The sequence below is a fragment of the Diorhabda sublineata genome, chromosome 1 (assembly GCF_026230105.1).
Source record: "Diorhabda sublineata isolate icDioSubl1.1 chromosome 1, icDioSubl1.1, whole genome shotgun sequence".
In the NCBI taxonomy this organism is placed as follows: Eukaryota; Metazoa; Arthropoda; class Insecta; order Coleoptera; family Chrysomelidae; genus Diorhabda; species Diorhabda sublineata.
In genome coordinates this window covers 27,949,307-27,965,232 of record NC_079474.1, presented here as the reverse complement: position 1 = coordinate 27,965,232, position 15,926 = coordinate 27,949,307, and the positions used below count along the sequence as shown (strand labels likewise).

The following is a 15,926-nucleotide window of genomic DNA, read 5'->3' as shown; positions in this document are numbered from 1 at the left end:
TGTGTTCAGTACCTCTTTATATAATAGTTTATGGAATTTAAATTTTCTGTTCCCTTTTTAAATCTTATTTATTAAGCGAATAAGAGAAAATATGTTGTTCATAATTTTAACTTCACCAAATCGAATATCTCTATCAATTGAGGAAGGAATAATTCATCTTGCAACTATATTATATAAACTCATATTACCTATTAGTCTTTGGAAATGTAATTATTATTTCCTTTTTGTTATTTCCCCCAAAATTCTCAAAAATTGAGAGAATGTTTGACCAGGTTTCAATTAATAAATATGGTTGACGAATTTGTGGTCCATCAAAGAATGACTGCTTTCAACTGACATAATAATTTTCTATTTAAAAATAGGGAACATTGCATGTTGAGACGGTTATTGGTTAGATATTAAGAATTAAAATTTGACATCTTTATTACGAAAAACTGAATGATATGACTGATAAATTTCACAATTACCGTAAAAAGTTACTACTCCGTAATTGTGAATAAAATCAGAACTTGTAAAAGTATTTAATCGAAATATTTTTTCATTATAGTTGTAGCATTTAATTGTAGCATATGCAAGTATCAACATTCAAAATTATGATCATTTTAGATTTTAATGAGTGCTTTAACAGAAATATTTATTTTATTTTTTCCGAAAGCTTCTAAAAATTGTTAACTATACGAGTAAGACTGTTAATAAAATAGAATTTGAAAAAAATTCTCTTGGTCAATCGACCTATCATAAACCTCTTATTTACCTTTCTATGTTAAATATTAATAATATGTATTAATGGTGAGTAATAAATGATTTATTATGATTATTATTATTATTAATTTGTAGGTATTTGAGCTTAGTATCATGTTATTTGAAATTTATAATAAAACAAAGAACATAAATTTCAAGTAGAATTCACTCCACACGCTATTATCATACTAAAGATGAGGAGACTGTTTACTATTCATAAATCAACTTTATTAAAGTACATTTTAACACTATAAATCAATATGCGCTGCAGACTTTAATCCATATTTCAACTTCCTTCCCAAGCTTTCATCAACCTTTGAAAACATTGCAATTGCTCTATCTTGTATCGCCTCTTTGGTGGGCTTCAACCATGCAACCATATTGTTTATCATTCTAGATCTTTCATCAGGTTTCATGACTTTCAGATAAAATAGTCTAGCTTGGGTGAAATTGTCGTCATCTCCATTGTCTACTCGTTTAGCTTCACCTGAAGTTTCAAAATTTACATGTTATTACATAAATTATATCACGAATTCGACAAAAAAGTTTCACAAAAAGAAATAAATTGTTTTAATTATTTATAGTCTATTTTTATTCAGGAAAGAGTAATAAAACCTAATTTTTTTGCAAAACTATGGTTATTATCACGGATTAATATTTTCTAAAATTTTCATAAATGTACCTGAGCTATAACATATTTTCGGTCTTTTATGACCATAAGTTGTTCAGAACAATAGAAAAAGGTTCGCTCAAAAGCCCTGTATATTGAAGATTACATAACCGTATCACAAGATTTCTTTCAATAACTACTTATTTGCCAATAAAGTTTCAAAATTTTATTTTATTCCAACAATCTCTTCCCAACAAATTTCATCGAAAATACGACTGTAAGTTTTACCAATTAGTAAGGAGATTCAAGCTGTGTGTATTCTTGTGTGCTTATGGAAAATTTGGAAGCATAAGCATGTTTTATTACTCTCTCAAAAATTAAGATAAACTATAGTTAAGTTAAAATAAAGTATGGAAAGACTTATTTAATCCATCCAAATATATGAGAATGTATAATTCCCATCGAAACATGTACTTTGTGATTGTTTTTGATTCCAGCTGAAGTAACATTTTTATATTTAAAACCTTTTATCAAGATATAGTTATTTTAAGTTTGTTATTTTATATAAAAATCTCAAATAGAAGACTGAATTTGCGATTGATCTTGTCCACTTCACGTAAAGCAAGACAACGTGCAATTTAAAGCAAGATGCAATATATCTTAAAAAAATGCATGAAGAATTTCATCGATATATCCAAGATATTACTATAGCAACTTTTTGGTTTTACCATTAACCAAATATCGGTTATATCAGCTGATTGATTGGAGCAATTTTGTAAAACTGACCGTTTTGTTTTCTGTTGATTTTTGATCTCTATTCCTGGCATTTATTTGGAAGTTTTTTTATTTGTTTCATTTTATTGGACAATCGTGACTGAAGTGGAAAATAAGTAGCAGAAAAAAAGGTTACTCTTGTCCTCAGTGATTGCCTTGATGCAATAGCAAGAGCCTTGCATAATTTGAAACGATTTGTCAAATTCACAACATGCAATATTTTGTAGAAGTTGCTTGCTTGTCTCCTACTTTCTCTAACCCCATGTCAAGCGAGCTTGAAGTATAAGCATTGGATTATGTAGACTTATAGTTAACTCAAATAACGTATACGGTTTTAAAAATCACTCATCACAAACTCACAAAAATGGACATTTGAGAATTGAGCTAAATTTTCAGTACCACACCAAATGATACGTTACCTTGGAAATTGTATGTAGAATTTTCACTAAAATACGAGTTTTTCGAAATTTGTCCAGTTATTTTTATCTATTGAAAGTCTTACATTATGAAAATTGATTTGAACAATGTTGCCATATTTTTAAAATAACTTGAAGATTGAGGTTAGGTTGATATAAGATATATAAATATTTTAACGTTAATTTTAGATTTAGATAATGGATGCAATAAATATATACAAAGTGAGAAAGCCAAAAAACAATAAATTCATATTTTAATGTTCTGCAGAAGAAATAATTAAATTAAGTAAACCATAGGAAGAAAATCATATAAATTAAGACATAAACAATGTTGTCTACAACTTTGGTCGAGTTACCTATTTCTAAATTATTGTAGTAGATGTTCTAGACTGGTTCTAGAAAGGAAATTACGTACACGGACTTATCGCCACGTCTAACCTCAGGAGGAGTTAACGGCAATATATGATTGAAAAGTTTAGTATATAGTGTTAAAAAAAGGCAGGGTGAAAAAGTGATATATGTACGTGTTTTGTAAGGCGATAACGGTCGACGTGACATACGTGTTTTGTTAAAAATTGTAGGCCATATTGTTTTGATGATAAGGAAACAAGCGACATTAGGGCATTGCCATATAATTTGTATATAACGGCCTGGCAGCGAATAAGAAATTTGGTTGACCATTAAATTAAACAACAGAAGTTGTGGCTAAAGAAACTCAGTTTAATTATGTCTTCAGAAGAGTATAGATAAGCCCGTGTACGTCACTACCGGTCTAGAACCGGCATCAACTTATTGTCTTCATCAAATTACACTTTTTGTTTTTATATTTTTAATCAAAAACTATTTTCTATTAGTTCAATTTATAATAATGACCATAGTAGTAACTATTATGGATGAACTGAATCTCACCTTGAAGGGGAATAATTGGACTTAACGCTTTAGCTCTTGTATCAATCTTCGGTCCATTAAAACTATTCGGATGATAGTTGGGTGCTCCGTTATGGCTATGAAGTGTTGCTTGACCATCTCTAGCAAAATGGGAAGCTTTAAATGGAGTATTCACTGGAAGTTGTAAGTGATTAACACCAAGTCGATAGCGATGGGTGTCACCGTAAGCAAAAAGCCTTCCTTGCAACATTCTGTCCGGCGAAGGCTCAATACCTAAAAAATTTCATCTCAAAAGTAAGCTAATAATAGTTTAATATCGATTTAAACAATTTATTGAGCAAATTAAGTAATTCAATAGCCGTTGAACTAAATTTACCTAGGAATATATAAAATACGAACCTGGAATTAAATGTGCAGGATCAAATCCTATTTGTTCAACTTCGGCGAAATAATTTGTTGGATTTTTATTTAAAGTGAATCTTCCAACTGGTATTAAAGGATAATCAGAGTGCAACCATACTTTGGTATCATCGAAAGGATCGTAAGGACTTTTTGCAGCTTGTTCAGTTGTCATTATTTGTACGTAGAATTTCCAAGATGGGTAATCGCCGTTTTCGATGGCATTATAAAGATCTCTAATGTGGTAATCTGGATCTTCGCCGGCTAACTTTTGTGCTAATTCAGGTTGAATATTTTCGATTCCTGAAAGATATAGAAAATAAGGATAATAAAGTGTAGATGCTTACATATTATTAAAAATATATTTACATTACGACAAAATTATAAAACTTTGGCAACTTTAGAGTTTGCCCAACATTTTTTTTACTTATAAACTACTAGAAGTACTAGCTAGTTTCAGTATAGCTAAGGTTTTTAGACGAATCAAGGATGTTCTTTGTGGAATAGAAATAGAAATTCCGAAGGAAAACACGGTTATGCTTTTAAAGAAGTATTTATAAAACCAATATGTTTAATTCATTATTTTTATGTTAGAAATAGGGATAGAAATAAAAAAAATATGAATTGAAATAAAAAGTTTCTTACTAATTGATGAAAAATACTATAGTGGTTTAGCTAGACCTAGTCCATAGCAACCAGTATGCAGCATGTTCGGAATTAAATATTATTATTAGAATTGAAGATGATATCGATTTGATTTCAATTGGCAAGTGACTGTGCATTTTTTTGCATTGTAAAATATTGAGCCCTTAACTAATTCTGAACGTATGATAGGTAGGTAAAGGTCATATTCCGCGTTCCTAAGTGGATAGCCGTACAACGATCTTTTTGAAATTGGAGAAGCGTGCATACGAATTGGGCAAACGCCAGGTGTAAGATGAAAAGTTTTGTTCCGATGAATATTTTTCTGTTAATAATTTGCAATAATTAATAAATACTCAATTTAAAAGGCAAAGTAAAGACTCATTGTGTACATAGATATGTATTTAATGTAAGGATTGTACACTTGAAACTATTTAAAGAATAAAAACTTTACGTTGAACAAAAACACGGGTCTATATTGTATAAAATTCTAAAGTATAGAAAAAGGGGCTTTTAGGGCTCTAAATTTTTTATGTTCTTTTTAACAACACCTCGTGGTTAAATTTAAGACGTATTATTTGTTATTCCATAAAACTCATATTAATTATAAATGCAAATCAAAGACATTCGTTAACGCCAACATAATCTTTGATTACATTGAGATATTTTACATTTAAAAATTATGTATACTGTACATAAAAATAATTACTGGAGTAGATTAAGGTTTTTTTTGTAAATCAGCAGCAGATAAAAAGTAATCCTTATAAAATGTTAAAACTCCTATCTAAATTCTCCATTTTGTCAAAAAATTAATGCTAAACTATTTAATTGAAATCATACCGGAAAAAATGTACTTTCTAATAAAAAAAATATACTATGCCAAGATATTTAAGTAGTGAAAATGTTTACGGAGCCGCCAAACTAACAGTAGCCAGATCCAACATAACCTACAGTAGGGTTAATATTTAGAAGCCAAGTTCTACAAATATATTAGCTAAAATAATAACATTTCATGCCTTTTAATGATCTATATCCTCAAATGATAATCATCCATTGACATGAGAGACAACGTGCAATAAATTGCATGCAATTTATTGCAATTCAATATATTGCATTTTATATCTTAATTCGTGCGGTTTGATAAGAGATGGCGTAACTTGTATAATATTACATCGTTCCAATATTCCGAACCGGTGTTGGAAAGCTATTATTGTACGTCTTTTCAGTATATGTCATTCATTTGAAACATTAACAACAATAATTTTTTTTACTCAAATACGTCAAACTTTATTCCTGAAAAAGTATTTTGCGGGGAGTTCTTCATTACTTTAATATAATCATGCTCTAGCATGGGCAGCCAAAAAAGTTTGAAGAACTGGAAGCATTACTCGATGAAGATTGTTATCAAACACAAGAACAGCTCGCAGAATCTTTGGGGTCACTCAGCAGCCATTTCAAAACCCTTAAAAACAACTGGATATATTCAAAAGCAAGGAAATTGGGTTCCACATGAGCTCAAGCCGAGAAATGTCGAAAGGCGGTTTTGCATATCCGAAATATTGCTGGAACGCCACAGAAGGATGTCATTTTTGCATCGGATTGTTACTGGTGATGAAAAATGGATCCATTACGACAACCTCAAGTGTAAAAAATCCTATGTGAAATCCGGCCAACCAGCCAATTCAACGGCATAGCCGAATATCCATGGCGCGAAGGTAATGCTATCTATTTGGTGGGATCAGAAGGGTATGCTGTATATTGGGCTACTAAATCCTGGTGAAACCATCAATGGAGAGTGCTACTGAACACAATTAATCCGTTTGAAGAGAGCAGTACCCGAAAAACGCCCGGAATATGACTGACTTACTGACTGACTACCATTTGTTCTGATCGATGCAGAATGCCCTCACTGTAAAACGGTTTACATCTGAGCAAGATATGAAAAATTGACTTGATTCATTTTTGGCTGCCAAGCCGGCGCAGTTTTTTTTGGGATGGGATCCACAAATTGCCAGAAAGATGGGAAAAGGTCAAAGCTTCAGATGGTAAATACATTGAATAATACTATTATACATGTTTTTCTCAAATAAACGTTCAAATTTTGAAAGAAAAACCGCACGAATTAAGTTATAGGCCATTTAATATTTGTATTGTATTTATGAATAAAAATAATAAAACTAGGTAAAGGAAACAAGAAAAAAGTGGTCAGTGCATCACTGGCAATCAAAATATATATTATATCGACTACTACCTTACTTTAGGAGTATGAAGTACAGAAAAGAGCACCCAGGCGATTGTGGGCCAGGTGGCTAGATAGAACAAGGGGAAATCTGAATTTAGCTATAGAATTAGACGAGAAAACATACAAAAATTAATTGAGAATGAGAAGAAACATTTGAAACACTCTTAAGGAAAATAAAACATGAGATAACTAAGAAATCGTAGGGGAGAGACGTAGTATTAGCAGATCAGAAAGTCATTTCTCCTCAGAATTGCAACGTACACGCAATCAAAATGGCATTAAACCGTCTAATTTGGTCTAATTCACCAAAGAGTTTACAATCCCGGTAAAAAAGGCATATAACTTCTTAACCCCGCTCTCCGTTTCACATAATGCAAGACAACGTTTCTATTCTCAATTAATTTTTGTATGTTTTCTCGTCTAATTCTACAGCTAAACTCATCTTTCTCCATGTTCTATCTAGTCAGTGCCTGCCAGCTTTTCATTTATAAATCTTACACGAATATTAAATAAATTGCAATATATTGACCTTGAAATAAATTGCATGCAATTTATTGCACATTGTCTTACATCATGTCAAGCAGCCCTTAAGAGATATAAGTAGGCTTAATGGAATGGATGATTATCATTTGAGGATACCTATAGATCAATAAAAGGCATGAAATGTTATTTTTTTAGCTAATATATTTCTAGAACTGTGTTAACTTTATTTCTAAATATTAACCCTACTATAAGTAATGTTGGATCTGGCTACTGTTACTTTGGCGGCTTCGTAAACATTTTCACTACTTAAATATCTTGGCATAGTATATTTTTTTATTAGAAAATACATTTTCCTTTCGGTATGATTTCAATTAAATAGTTTAGTATTAATTTTTCGACAAAGTGGAGAATTTAGATAAGAGGTAGTAGTTTTAATATTTTATAAAGATTATTTTTTATCTGCTGCTAATTTACAAAAATTACATAATTTTTAAATGTAAAACATCTTAATGCAATCAAAGATTATGTTGGCGTTATTGAATGTCTTTGATATGTATTTATAATAAGTATAAGCTTTGTGGAATAAAAAGACTCAAATTGAACTACAAGCTGTGGTTAAAAAGTTGTCTTGAATCATGTAAAGCGGCCTTTAGGTTTGATGTTAGGTAAAATTTTCAATCTTTGAACTTAGTTCTTTTCGTAAAAGTCCAAACAGTTGTTTTCAAAAAAATCGAATGTCGGAAAGAGTTGCATTATGAACAACTTTTATATTATATTACTAACCTTGGTCGGTTCTGTAGTGAAATTTGCAATAAAAGAATTTGCCATGTTTGTTTACGAAAGCGAACGTATTTGTTCCAAATCCGTGCATTTTCCTGAAACTGGCTGGAATTCCTCTATCCGAAAAGAACATCAGGCAAGTATGAGTCGATTCTGGTCGCAATGTTATCATATCCCAAAACATATCGTAATCAGGTCTCATATGAGTTTTTGGATTTCTAAAACAAAATGGATGCTTTGTCACTTTACATTCTAAGAAGTAATAACAACATGAGGATGACCTGAGAACATGAATACAAATACATTATAAATGATATATAATTGATACACAGGGTGTTCCGGGACATGATGTAAATATTCGGGAGTGAGTAGATGACGTGAAAATAATGCTGTGTCATAAAAAAAAATTTCATACGACCCCTCGATTCTGAGCTATAGGCCTTTGATATTGTATAATCAGAATTTATAAGGGATGATTACATATGTCTACTACTATCCAGGTGTGGCTCATGCCAATAGTTAACAATCTGTAACTTTCACAGGGACAATCTATACAACCTAAATATAGCAAATATGAATTTTTAATAGTTTTTCTAACAAAAAAGTACCCTTTGTTCAAATCGATAACATTTATGGTTTAGGAGTTAAGTAGATTTTTAGATGGTTGTACATGACAAGGAAACTATTCGCCATAAAAAGACATTCTGAAGAAAAATATCATAAATTGTAATTATTCATTGAAAATAGTTACAGGAGGTATCAAAACACAATCAAATATTTCTAAATGAACTGCATACTGTCGAACATCGTGTTACGAGGGGTCGTATGAATTTTTTTTTTCACGTCATCTAGTCACTCTCGAATTTTTTTATTAACAAGTCCGGGAACTTCTAATATATTATATGAGGATTCCATTTATTCAATACTAATATGTATATCTGCTTAACTGTTAGTCGTTACAACTTTGTTAAATAGCCGAATTACTTTGGCTCTTGAAGACTGCACATTAGGGATAATGCCTAGAGTGTTTCACTAACTAAACAACCTTATTTCTACCAAATTAGTAACCTTGAGAAAGAGAGGAGGTTGAAGAATAGTCGAAATTTATTTGCAGCTAATATGCGTCACTGCCCCCTGAAAAATGAACCCAGCCCACGAACAGCATCCACGAGGCTCCAATCCAACCCAAGTACTCATTTTTTTGTATCTAAATTCTCATTAGTATGTAAGATATACACGACTCAGCAGCTTCTTCTTGATTTGGAGTCTGAATCTGAAGATGACAAAAGATGTATTATATTGCAACTTCTCACAATAAAAGAGAAAGAAGTAAAACAAATGAGTATATGCGAAAAATGTGAGTCATTGAGAGTTTATTTTATCTAGTGGAATTCCAGAAAATATCTTCAAGGAGTCGTTTCAGTTAAATCGAAGACAGTTCAGTGATGTTAATAAATTAGTTGAAAAAGATATTACTAGTCAAGAATGCAATGAAAAAAAGTTTATTGCCATTGAAAAAGAATATTTTGTAGTAGATAGTTTATTCAAAAGTAGCCTCCACGATCTACGTGTGCGGGATGTTCGATTATGTTTGGTTTAATGTAACATGATTCAATTCAAAATTTACAGAAGAAAATGAAATTTATTTAAATTAGAATTTAACTCAAGCCCTTTTAATTTAAAAGACATTGGAGTTGCAAGTAGCCGTAACATCGTAAAATATTCTTCTGCCTCTTTTTCATCTAAAATTACCAAATTATAGTAGTGTACATTTACACTGATCGGTTGCAGTGAAAATGTCAACTATAGTAGAAAAGTAGCATAACTAAATCCCTTGTAAAAGCGGAGACCGCAGTTTTTACCTTTGTTAGTTATTTGGACAAAGCTTGAGTGAATTTTTAGAAGATGAAAGTCTTTGTTAAGCATGTATGGAAGATTATTCTTCGTGTTAAAAAGTTTCTTCCAGGAAAGGTTGCTGGTTGTTTATTCTGGATTCAAAAAGTTCACTAAGAGTCGCCTTCTGATATTTGAATAACAAATGGAAAATGTTTCAACAGTGTTTGAAAAATGGTTCGAAAACTGATAAAATAAAAATATTTTACGGTTTGTGGAAATTAATACAGTGTGTTCAAAACAATCTGTTTAAATCGATTTAAACATTCTCTTGAATAGTATACCCTCTAATGGAATTATTAAAAAATTGAGTGTATCTAAATTTGATCAGACGTACGTATTAAAATTTGTTGAATAAGCTGAGAGTTCCTACAAAACGCAATATATTGATAGTGCTGCCACACTTTGGTGTTGATATTCAAAATTATTTTAATGAAGTTTTTCATAAGATATGGATTGGGAGAGGAGGCACACAAAATTGTGACCAGTCACATCTCCAGATTAATCGCTTATATACTATTTTTTAGTATTTCCAAATAACATTGCGTACAAGACTATAACTAATAACTGGGACGAGTATCACATCAAATAACAAATCAGCAATTCACCTTTTTTTGTAAACATAACACAAGTCGAAATATTATCAAGTTAGTTTATGAATTAATTAAGCTAATAATTATGTGATAACATAATACTTACCTTTTCATAACATGAATGAAACTCGGAAATACGGCACAATCTTTAACAAAAAATATTGGTGCATTGTTTCCAACCAAATCCCATATACCATCCTCAGTATAAAATTTTATAGCAAAACCTCTTATATCTCTTATAGTATCCGGATAACCTAATTCTCCAGCAACCTGCGAAAACCTGTTGAAATATACATGTAGTAACGAATTGGAAATTGATTTTATAACGGTAATGCTCACCTTACAGCTATAGGTGTCTTCTTTCCGATTTCAGAAAAGACTTTAGCGGCTGTATACTTGGTTATGTCGTTAGTTACTTCAAAATAACCAAAAGCACCGGCTCCTTTCGCATGTACTACTCTTTCAGGAATTCGTTCTCTTGTGAAATGTGCAATTTCATCTATCAAGTTGTAGTCTTGAAGTAGTATAGGACCATGATACCCAACTGTCAAACTAGCATCTTTTTCAGGTACTGGTACGCCCCATGTGTTAGTTATTGTTTCTTCATCGCCCTAAAAAGTGAACCAATCAAATTGAAAGAATAAATATCCACGTAACAAGTTTATGGCATTGCGAAGGAAATAAATATTTGACCAATATCAATTGAAGAATATAGTTATGCGAGGATGAATCAATATTTCATAGATATGCATGGCACTCATACCAAATTAAGAATTGAAAAATAATGTTTACTCCCCGTATAAAATTTGGTAAACATCTAACAAACCGTCAGTCTACGTGGACTCATCGTCTCCACTACAATTAAGTGCATCTGACAGGTATCTACGCCTATGGTAGATCAAACAAAATTGTCAGGAAACGTTTTTATATAAGTTTTCAAAATCTGCAATTGATATTGGAAGAACTATAATTATTTAAGTTTTAAAATACGAAAAAGCAATTAACAGTTTAAATTACTTATCGCATTGTAATTTATCAAATAGAATCAAAATTTTTGTTCAAATGGAATAGATATTTTTTATGATTGATTCACTCTCCATCCATAATTTTTCTATTTTCATAGTACAGTTAATGTTGTTTTATTTTTATTATTGTAATAGATGATTTTCCAATCTGTATTCCAAATATTGAAAAGTTTGTCGAATGTAAATAGCTTATATACCAAAATCATTAAATAATAATTGGTTTTCACGTTTCGATCTATTTTTATTTAATTAAATGTAGTTGCTTGTAGTAATTTAGATACTATTTACAAAAGTTAAACGTCATTATGTTTGGAAAATACTCATCTATAGGAAAATCCAAAAAAAAACTGCAGATATTAACTACGAAATAGTGAATAATTATTATTTAATAAATTTCATTTACCTCGTGTTCTTTTGCGTATTCTGATAATTGGTTTGCAGCAGCGTCTCTTTTCGGTGTTGACATTTTTCAGAATTGGAATATTCACAGCACTTGTTAAAAAATCGGTAGGAATGTAAGTTGTTCCATAGGATAGCCTTTTATATCAAAATTTTATCATCAAAATTCTAATGCTAATGTCATTGACATTGTGGTGAATTTTGTTTATTAGCCGTAGCTGATAAAAATCTAATATATTTTGGAATTGTATTTGACTTGTTTATTAAACCAAATTAAGGATATTTATTAACCACCCAATGAATGAGAGCAAGTAATGATCATTTATAAAAATCAAAAATTAAATACATAAGTTTTATAACCTCAAATCATTCTAATTGTATCATTACTATAATCAGCTTTACCGCATAAAATTTTGTTTCATCAATACCATAGATAAACCACTCTTTTCTCCCGTATTCAACAAAAATGCGAGATAGGTATGTATCACATCTTTTGTAGAAAAAATTCATCCATTCGAAGGAAATGTTTCAAGTTTGAAAAGGGTTTGAGATGTTTAGATACTTCAAAATTCAAATTAAGATTATGCCGCGAGACTGCGGATTTACTCACAAACAAACAACGTAACAAATTGAAGTAAAGAGCTAGTCCACAGAAAACGAAGAAGCTGATCACAACCCTCGACAAGTAGGCAAATTTGGAGTGAGATGATATTTGAAATTGTGCAAAAGATCGATTCAATTTTACAGAGCATAAATTAGTTGTAGCATTCGGAAAACTTTGGAGAGTATTGCGACAAATTTCCCGAAGATAAAATCATTTCTTCAGGTTCCTATTATCCACACTTAATAAAGATCGAATTACGAATTGAATTGTTTGTTATTGATTTCAAAAGTGTGTAAATTTTTAACAGAAAAACATTTAGCAGATACTCTTCAAGTGAATAAAAATTGTATTGTTAGAAATCGTACTGACAAATCACATCAGAAGCCGGAACAATGTTTTCAACGCCAAATCAAATGAAAACGGTTCATATGAATTTTTAAAAAATTACAAAATACCTAAAAATATTTGCTATGAGCCAGCACTGCTTATAATAGATATTTTTATATAAAAGTCAGTGGCGTATTTAAAAATTTTTTTGAGCACTGTTTTCAAGATTTGGCACAAACTTGGTATTTATAAACACCCTAGATTAGATATTTTATCAAAAAATTTTGCAATTTTCGGCTTCAGAAATCAGATAAATCCATATTTATGTTTGTTTATTTATGAGGCATTTGAACCTATTTATTTAATTATATTCTAAACATAAACTCATAATGAATAAAACAAAAAAAATATATCGGTACAGATTCAACATTAAAAACTGTAATTACAAGAATCAAATTAGAAAATGAATTACAAAACCCAACCAAAAAAAACATATAAATCTAATAAAATTGTTCAAACTGTCGTCCATTCTGTCTTATACATAAACCACATACAGTTTTAATTCGCCTTGAAGGAATTTCAAATCATAAAAGGTTGCCTTTGTAAGTTGCATCTGTATTATTATGACGATTTGCATAAATCTTATTTTTTTAGTATGACCATACCAAATAAAATACTCCGGTGACCTCGGGCGCCATCTGATTTGCCTGTATGCACCAATTCAACATCTATCAAAATGAGCACTCGAATATTCTGATTCAGTTGTGCCAAAGGTATGTCCTTCAGCAACTCTGGCATATTATTTTGTACATATTTAGGTATCTTTGGGCAGTTAAGCTAACCTCAAAAATAGTATATAGTGTAGTGTATGTTTTTATGTATTTTTATGTATAGGTTTTTTGATACCAATGCCTTGCTGTTTGTATGGGATTCGACAGACCATATTACCTTTTTAGCAAAATCTGAATCTTCATTAGTTTTGGTAAAAAACCAATTTGAAAGCTCCAATCGTTTAAATGGATCGTCAGGATGCAATACTCGAACAATTTTTTAACTTATACGGTTCAAATTTATGCTTTTTTAATAGTTTTTGCACTTTTGATTTTGAAACTACTTCTTCCTCTATTTTTCTACAGGAAATTTGAGGTCTTAAAAAATTTTTATATACGACACTGTCTATGTCTATTATAAGCAGTTTTATTTTTTTTTCCTATCTTATACAGGACATGATAAATAATAATACAGAGTCGCGAAACCCGCATGTCTATATCTTTAATTGTAGCTGAGATACAGTGCAGTCACTACCAAAATGGGACACAGTGTACATATAAAAAGATAACAAATCAGACAAACGGCTTTCACGGCTTTGCATATACATACGCACTCGTTGGTCGAAATTTGTTGAACGTTGAATCTCCTCCTTTAATACACGCGTTGTTGCTGGCTTGGTGCCGTAGACCTGCGATTTTAAATCATCTAATGGTGTTAAATCACACGATTTAGGGGTCCAGTTCTGATCACCAAAATGTCATCACCCCAATGTAATAAGAGTTATCGAAAAACTTAACACCGATAATTATACCTTTGTGAGAACGGCAAACAAATTAGGCAATAAAATACCTGTGGCAACTGGTATCAGACAAGGGGATAGCCTAAGCCCAATCCTGTTCAATATTATAATGGACGAAATCATCAACGAAGTAAAGCAAGTCGGGCGAGGATACCGAATGGGAGACAAAGAGATAAAAATAAATTGCTATGATGATGACGCAGTAATCATCTCGGAAGACGAAGATAACCTACAGAAGCTCCTATATAAATTCAAACAAATAGCGAACACGTACAACATGCAAATATCCACAAAGAAAACAAAATCTCTGACAATATCTAAAGAACCGAGAAGATGTGAACTAGCGATCTACGATCATAGTGTAGAACAAGTAATGTCCTTCAAATATCAAGGGACAAACATAACAAGCGATAGAAATCTAAAGAAAGAAGTAATAGCACAAACAACGAAGGCAGCATTAATATCAGGATACCTTAGAGATTTAATTTGGCGAAATAAATACATGAGCACAAAATGTAAAATTAGAATATATAAAACTTGCGTAAGGCCGGTCATGACATATGCAATAGAAACTAGAGCGGAGAACACAACCACTAAACGGCTCCTAAGATATAATAACAGGACATACGTTACTCGATCGGAAGAAAAATGAAGAAATAAGGGACATGTGCGATATTCAGGATGTAGTAAGATGGGCAAGGAGCCGCAGAAGAGAATGGAGAGACCATGTTGACAGAATGCCAAATGAACGGTTAGCAAAAATTGCAAATGAAAAGAAGCCAGACACAGCTCGACCTCCTGGACGTCCACCTATAAGGTGGTATGAAAGCTGCTCCTCAACATCCCAACTACTCCTGGTAAACCCTTGATGGAAACCCTTGAAACCCTTGCCAGGAGCTAGAAGAAGAAGAAGATGAAAATGTCAATGCACATGAACTGGAAAAGTCTAATGCAGTAATTGAAGTGTTCATGGGTTATATAGTATGTGGTGTCGTCTTGTTGACATTGTGTTATCATGTTGCGATATTGAACACCAGTAATAGTTACTGCATGACGAGCCTCATTTTAAGAAAATTATGGCCCAAAACACAAACCAAACAGTGATACTTTGTGAATGCATTTGTTTTTCGACAATAACATGTAGATTCTCAGAACCTCAAAATCGGTAATTTGCTTCGTCGCTTGGATGATTTAGCTCGAAAAATCAGCATCCATTTTTGTTGCTCAATATAATGACTTCAACAACCTCTCTTCGCTGATTATGCTTTATTTTTTATGTTAATTGAATTTTGTAAGCACGAAAATGCAGATCTTTAGTAAGTATACGCTGCAGACAATTTCTTGAAATTTGCAATTCTTGTCACCGGTTTTAAGACGATCAGTGTGTTTGACATCCCCAACAGATCGTGTCTCCAGGAATGTTCTGATCAAACTCTTCACAGTTAATGAAGTTGAACATGATTCCGACCATATATTGTATGAAATTTTTGAATTTGCATTATTTTTGAAATATTCTCAATACTGAAGACACGATTCACTA

The 15,926-nt window shown here is 31.5% G+C and overlaps 2 protein-coding genes across 2 annotated transcripts in view; one reads left to right on the top strand and one right to left on the bottom strand.

The window, feature by feature from the left end:
* LOC130447026 (xaa-Pro aminopeptidase ApepP-like) overlaps positions 1-15,926 on the top strand; it is a 127,031-nt gene that overhangs the window by 34,404 nt on the left and 76,701 nt on the right. The gene's annotated exons all lie outside the window — the stretch shown is intronic.
* On the bottom strand, positions 948-12,001 carry LOC130447235 (catalase-like). Its single transcript, XM_056783978.1, has 7 exons — positions 11,890-12,001; positions 10,801-11,072; positions 10,568-10,741; positions 7,979-8,193; positions 3,829-4,131; positions 3,451-3,702; positions 948-1,228 (listed from the first exon to the last, which is right to left on the bottom strand). The coding sequence occupies exons 1-7, from the start codon at positions 11,950-11,952 to the stop codon at positions 990-992; spliced, it is 1,518 nt and encodes a 505-aa protein (XP_056639956.1). The 5' UTR covers positions 11,953-12,001; the 3' UTR covers positions 948-989.